Source organism: Montipora foliosa, chromosome 7 (assembly GCF_036669935.1).
Source record: "Montipora foliosa isolate CH-2021 chromosome 7, ASM3666993v2, whole genome shotgun sequence".
NCBI lineage: Eukaryota > Metazoa > Cnidaria > Anthozoa > Scleractinia > Acroporidae > Montipora > Montipora foliosa.
Window position 1 is genome coordinate 36,486,232 of NC_090875.1, and position 7,500 is coordinate 36,493,731.

General features: G+C 38.5%; 1 protein-coding gene and 1 pseudogene across 1 annotated transcript in view; one reads left to right on the forward strand and one right to left on the reverse strand.

Annotated features, from left to right (window-relative positions):
* Positions 1-2,971, reverse strand: part of LOC138009451 (RING finger and CHY zinc finger domain-containing protein 1-like) — a 27,552-nt pseudogene extending 24,581 nt beyond the window's left edge.
* A 33-nt stretch (positions 2,972-3,004) lies between these two features.
* Positions 3,005-7,500, forward strand: part of LOC138009452 (nardilysin-like) — an 82,457-nt gene continuing 77,961 nt past the window's right edge. The window contains exons 1-2 of the mRNA XM_068856473.1: positions 3,005-3,067; positions 6,417-6,672. Coding sequence (XP_068712574.1) covers positions 3,024-3,067; positions 6,417-6,672 — 300 coding nt within the window. The 5' untranslated portion in view covers positions 3,005-3,023. The remainder of the gene's footprint in view (positions 3,068-6,416; positions 6,673-7,500) is intronic.

Consider the following 7,500-nt stretch of genomic DNA (forward strand, 5'->3'; position numbering starts at 1 on the left):
TCATTTTTTCAAACTGACCACATATATGTACAGTACAGTACAGGTTTGATCTAGACTTGGAAATCCAAAATAATTATTCTAGACAAAAAAGTGGCTAGTTTTAGCTCTTATAGCAAAAAAATATAATCAACTCACTTTTGCCATATCTTGTGTTCAGTACATGTATTTTTGCCATGATTAAATTGGCTGGGGGCTTCAAAAACGAACCAAAATCATGTGCTGATATTTGCCCATTTGCCGTGGCAAAACCACGGCAGATTTGCAGGCCGAAATTTTTCCAAAGTTTTGCCCAGGTTTGCTGCAGCAATACTGCAGTAAACAGCAACATGCATGTTGAATAGTCTGATGAAATTAAATCCTTTGTTTCGAGTTTATTAACTGTGCACAAGAGACCTGATTGCTTGCTCTGATGATTAATCACACATCTCTTAATGTTCTCAGAAAAAACCACCATGGCATCGCTACATTGACAAGAAAAGGTTAAAACTATTGAGCTTACCATGTACATGTAATAGTAGACATAGACATAACACTTACCATTTGGCAACTCTCACACTGAGACATTTTATTTGTTGCACAGACTTCCTGTCTAACTTATGATCCTCACTGTCATCATGACAAAGCCTACATGAGAAGTGTTTGTTGCAACAGGGAGCCTGTAGGAGATAAACAAAAATACAACACATTTCACTCAGGTTTGGATAAGGTGTTAGCATGCATTAGCAGTCTCTTTAGTTACAGAGTCTTTGTGGCTGCTATAAGGTGCAACTGCAGCTCACTCGGGTGCAGTAAAATAAAAAACTATACCCTTAGTCCGTTCTATAAATTCTACATTGTATAGTACAGAGTCCTTTCTTGAAACAAACCGACCACATACATGTGCAGTACAGAAAGGGGTTGATGTAGGAAATCCAAAATAATTATTCGAGACAAAAAAAGTATCGTAGTTTAAGTTTTAGCTCTTGTAACAAAGAAACCAATAAGCTCACTTTTGCCACATCTTGTGTTCAGTATTTTTACCATGATTAAATTGGCTGGAGGTTTCACAAACCAACCAAAATCATGTGCAAAAAATACAATAAAACAGGTGTAAGAACACAATATGCAGCAAAATTAAGTCTACATGTATGACTCATTTCTTGTCTTCTTGATTTAAAGTCGGCTTACAAGCCCAGTGTGGCCCATCAGGCTGGAGCTTATCCCGATCATAGCACAAAGCAACTAGGAGTATTTCTACTCCCCCCTGGATGGATGCTAGTCAAAGGCTTGCCCCCAGCTTTTTTTCGTCGGTAACCATTTATTACAGAGAGAGCAAATCTTGATACTGAGAGAGAGGCACTGTGAGAGCAAAGTGTCTTGCCCAAGAACACAACACAACGTCCCCGGCCAGGTCTTCTTGATATAACCTATACTAACTTTATCTGAAGTTTCAATTTTCCATAAAAAAAGTTAAAAATAAAGTGTGCAACAAAATTCACACGTGTACATGTAATATTATTTTCTAGAGAACAACAATAACATGTCACAGATGATCAAGTAGCAATTCACCTGTGAATGATGAATTACAACCGAGGCTGACTTTATGTGTACATGTAACTGAAAAAGTTTTAAGAGTTTTCCTTATCAACACAAATTAGATCAGATCCAGATCAGTGCTATAGAAGGGGGAGAACTCCAAAGTGTGAGAGGTACATGTATAAAACCTGAGGGAATAGTGCTATAGCTGAATATTATCTGCGTTTCCATTGTTGATTAATGTCTTCTATTTTTACTAAAAGTGACATGGTTACTAAGTGCGAGTTAGAGCCTGTTGAAACAAAGGCTTTTTTGTTGTAGTGGGTGGTAGAACAAAAATTAATAAAAAAAACAAGATTATTTGTAAACAGATTTGTTCTCTGTCCTTTTTTTTCTTCATAGAGTCCTTCATGAGAGCACATGAGCCCAACTTTAATTTTGACCTGCTGTGACATTATTCTAATCCCGTCACGCTCGTTGTAATTCAACACATCCTTGTTTTACCCCACTTAGCAGGATATCTTGTGTGAGTCAGGTAGTCTTTTCTCATCTTCAGTAACGTGATTTACATTCTTAGAAAACGTGTTGTCTTCCCTAAGACGTAGAAACATTACACTTGCTCACAAACTGAGTAGCTTTATAGCAAGTTAGTAGTGCATTGTGGTCCACTAAGGTTCGAATCCTGTTAAAGTCACCTGTTTTTCAGGCCTCAATTGTTCCAAAAGTGGATAGCGCTTTCCACTGGATAAAGTCAGTCTATCCAGTGGATAAACACTTGCAAAACCATTTGAGTTATCCTGTGGATTGTGATTTATCCAGTTGAACAACTGGGGCCCAGGCATCTACAATCATGTACATGAGATAGGTGAGAGAGAGGATCACACTTTCCCCTTTCAACTTGAGGTTCTGTTGACAACAACGGCAACAACAACAACAACAACAAACATAGGCGATGAAAATGTGACTGAAAACAAAGAATATAAAAGCTGTTTGTATTTACTTTAAAATACTGTCTGGCTACTGGACATCACAGCACACTTGAACGTTTTCATGATGTTAACCAAAACATCAATGTCATGGAGAACGAAGGTGACAGGTTGGTTGAACACTAGAATAGATGTACAGCTGTACATACATGTTAATAAAAGTGTACTTTTTAAATTTCATTTCAAACAAGGGCAAGGAGTTCAGTTAAAATCGTTTACAATTATAAGGTTATTACAAGCTTATGTAGTTTGTAATTGTTTGCTAAATTAATTATAAAACTCTTTAACGTTGACCGGAAAACGAGATAATTTTCGAGTACTCGTTACAGATTATTTTAAAAACTCGAAGATTTACCCACAGTCTTCAAGGGCTGCATAAAAAAAAAACTTCGTCACTTACCAGCAATGCACAGCGTCTTACATAGTGTTCACAGCTAGCAGACATGGTACCACAGAACAAAATGGCTTCTCCTCGTAAAGAGCTGGTACCTAATTTTCAAAACGAGGCACTTGGGATGAAACATGGCGGCAATCGATAAGTCACCAAATGATCTTAGGGAATACAGGTAAAAACCGTTAAAAGTATACCTATAACTATAACGTCTCAGGTGTGAATTCTTAGAATCTCACAATAGAAAATTTTGATTTAATTCAAATTTAGTTGGGTGCTTGTCTTTCCAATTATTTGAAACAATAAGATACAATAAATGGATTCGAAAGGAACGAACATTAATAGGGCACTTTCAAAAATACGATAATACTCTGTCTTTGCATAATTAATCTTTTTATTCTCTGTTGGGACGATTGCAAGCCCCAGGAGAAACTGTAAACAATGCTTATGCAAAATTTTTGAGGGCTAACAAAGAGTATTATGGTATTTTTGAAAGTGGCCTATTATTATTATTAGATAATTATGACAGCGATACACGACCATAGTATAAGAAAAAATAATCAAAGCTTCCACTACTTCCCCCTTCCCACGGCAACCTCCAGACCATCCTGTAGTTTACATGTGCATGGCACTCTAGCACCCCAAAGCCAAAAGTACATCCAAATCCCCCACTCTAGATTAATCTCTGTGGCATTTATGAAGACTGTGATAATATTTCATTATCACTTCCTACCTGCTGTTACATGCTCCTTATCCCAAATACCAGGGAAAAGTGCTTGAATGTACATAAGTTTGATATGTGCGTAAAATTATTCTATTGGATAATGTGTGGTTCCAGAAAATATCCATACCCCAACCACGGAGGGAATTGGAAATTCCAGGGGGGTGGGGGGTCAAAGGGCCAGGAAATTCTGGAGGGGAGGGGGGGTTTGAGGCAAAATTCACATCCAGATGGAAGGAAATCAATCAACTCACTTCGTTAGAAGGTGCCGCTTACCAACTTTGGTGGGACGTTCTGAAGTTTTTAATTATGATACTTCTATTAATGCTGTTGCCAAAGAAGGTTTTCCTTTTTCCTAATAGTGCTTTGGAAGCAAACCAGCACCAAATAAAACGGTGAAATAAAGACTATTTTGGAAAGGAGCCACCATTACTCATTACCAGTCTCCAAAGATTAGTAGTAGTTGTCCGTGATGGACTGGTAACTTGCCAGTGAATGTTCTTGCTGGATACTTATCGAGAATCACTGCACTTGTGAAGCATCTTTTATACATTAGAGGCTGTCATTTGGTGAGATGAGTACAGAAAACTTGCTATTGCCCGAAACGGAAAATACCATAATAGTCTTAGTTTGTCTACCCAAATTTTAAATAAGCATTGTTTCCAGTTTCTCTTGGGACTTACAATGGTCCCAAGGGCAAACAAAAACAATGCTTATTCAAAAATTGGGTAGACAAACTAAGACTATTATGGTATTTTCCGTTTCGGGCAATTAACTCATTAGTCTCTGTTTTTCTCTTCTTCATTACATAATTTTGTAAAAAATGCGTCATTAAATGTGCTTGCGATTGTGTCCATTTCAAGTGCGTGAAATTATTGTTTCACACATTTTGTAAACAGCTAAAAAAATTGTTTATTTGGAACTAGTATGGTAGTAGCTCCCTTTGAATACCGGCAATACTGTATTTTACGTTTTAGACCAGCTTCTGTATACATAAAAATAACAAAGTTAAGGTTATGTATTTAGGGTAATTGCCGACTTTTAACTTACGCATGTACGCAACGTTTACCTTATTGTCTCAAGTACGTGCCTGACGTACGTGCCTCTTGTTTGCTTTGAAGAACATAATTTCCAGGGGGTATAGGGGGTGCTTGACATTTTTTGGAATTTCCAGGGAGGAGATGGGGTTACCACATCCTCGCTAAAATGGAAAATCTGAAGGGGTGGGGGATCCTATATGAAATTCCCTCCGTGGTGGGGGTATGGATAATAAATAAACTGTAAAGAGGGTTAACATATTAACCCAAGAGTTAGTGAACAGTCATTTAAAACGTTGACTGCAGACCCAGACTACAGGCCGGGTATAAATTGCGGACCAGGTATAAAAAAACGGAGTATAAAACAAAACTAAGATTGTACTGGCCCAGATGCCCTGGTGGGGGGACTCCCATGTAAAAAGGAGGAGGGTGCTCGTCGTACCTTTTATGGGTTTAAAATGCAGTTTTGGTACCCTCTTAGGGTGTTCAGCCTCAAAGGGTTCACAGCGGGAGCTTTAGCGGTACCTCTTAGGGTATTGAGTCAAAAAATCATGACAGGAGATACATGTATTTGATAATTAACTCTTTTTTTTATTTTTGTCTAATTAACACCCATAATGTGGTATCTTTTAGGGGTGAAAAAAATTTCGTGTCACACCCACAAAACAGGATCTTGGTACCTCTTAGGGGTTCTTTTCAAAATTTTCAACAAGCACCCCCTTCCTTTTTATATCGGAGTCTGCCCCCCCTTCCCCTGGGCCAGATGCAGACTTTAATTTAAACAAAAGGCGTTTAGTCCTCTTATTCCGTGTCAGAATATTGTCGCAAACAGATACACAGGAATGCTCAGTTACAACATCAACCAGACTAACAAAAGTAAGAGTAGAGATTTTATCTCAAAATTGTACTTTACTCCACGAGTTTAACACCAGAGGGAGTGGAAAAATTGTCATGGGGAAGAATGGAAATATTTCATATTAGCCGTAAACCTCAACTCTTCGTATATTCCCATCTTTTACATTAAAGTCCTCTGACTACTGTGATCGTACGTGTAGTTCGAGCCAGGATGGCCAGAGGGATTCAACACACATGAAGAGTGTTTCGGCTTGTCACGCAATTTTTACTCCCAAAGTCTGCGTAAGAGGCTAAAAACGAAGTTGATAGTGTGTACAGTACACGTCGTATAAAAGCAGGGCATGGACTATAAAAGTCGTTCTTTTGGTCGAGTGCTATTTACAGCAAACCCGTGCGACACTGAGGTGAACAGAAAGTTGTGTCAATCGCAACAAAACATTTATTTTGCAAATAGGTAAATAGACCCTTTGCTTGTCTGAATATCACAATGGCACCTCCCACTGAAGTCCTCCAAATTTCTCAATTTCTAAACATAATGCTAGTGACCCGCAAAGGATTCCATAAATTGCTATCGTGTCTTACCTTCACAGAAACATCAGCTAACACATATCACGTGACAATTATGGCTTGAAACATTTCCACCATTCCGATATCATTCTTCATTTCATGACGTCAGCCGGTCGCCATTTTGTTGTTCTGTGCCTTTTCACAGTGTTTTGCACTCAGTCCGCATTTTGTGCCTAGTCCGCAGGCTTCAGTCTGCATTTTATACTCAGTTTGTGTTTTATGCCCGGTCCACCACAGTCCGGGTGCACAGTCCATAGTCAGCATTTTATGCTGACCAGTTAGTAAATACACCTGTAGGTTATTCAGGACATTTACTATTATTTCTCCATTCATTTTAATTGTAGGGTACTCCACTTGGAAAATGGTTTAACAGCATTGCTTATTTCTGATACTCACTCAGTCACTCACTGTACACACAAGGAGAGTGATTTGTCAGCCACAGATGATGATGAAGAGGACACTTGCAGTGAAGACATTGAAGGTGGATGTGATGATGATGATGATTTTGATGATGACGATGTTGATGGCATGGCAGGTGGTCCTGATGAAGAACGAGACAACCATGAGGATAGATCAAGGAAGTTTAAAGACACTAAATTAGTAAGTTCACTGTAGTAAATATAGTATGTGTAAATCAAGGCCCCAATCTACAATGTATCTACAGTATACCACTTTAAAAGAGTGTGAGAATTTTTAAGATGCTTTTTGTTACTGACATTGCATGGCTTAATTAGCACCTGCTGATCTACAAGATCACCTTTAACCTCACAACTCAGTGACTACATGTACATTGTACAAGACACGCAATACATGTAGGTGTCTCTATTCAAGACTTGTTAGGAAAGAAACATCCAGGAATATGAATCAGGGAGCTGTAGAGACTAAACTTTTTCTTTTCCTACATGTACCAAACTATAGTGAAACAATTTACAAGAAAAGCTCAATCAAGCAAAATCCTGGACATAAGTGGCAAAATCATGAAACTCTTTAAATACTGAACAGACTTAACTGATTAGAGTGTAATGTGAAGTGCTAGTTTTTTACCCCATATAAACCATGTGAGCGTTAGCCCTGTTGATGAAAATGGGCCCACTCAAGGACAGAGAAAAACTGTGAACCCACGACCTTCGGGTTAGATCACCGCTGCTCTACCTACTGAGCTACAAGGTCAGACGGGAGCAGGCCGTGATAACTGAAGATGTTAAAGTCACGGCAATGAACAGGGAGCTCACATGTTTCATATGGGGTAAAAAAGTAGCACTTCACATTACATGTACACTCTAATCAGTTAAGTCTGTTCATTCAAATATAAGTGCTACATGGCCAACGTTTGCAAAAACATAATTTTTCCTTCCTTGTACTTGTACATTGTACATGTACATGTTCATTGCTGTGACCTTGACATCTTCAGTTCCCACGGCCTGCTCC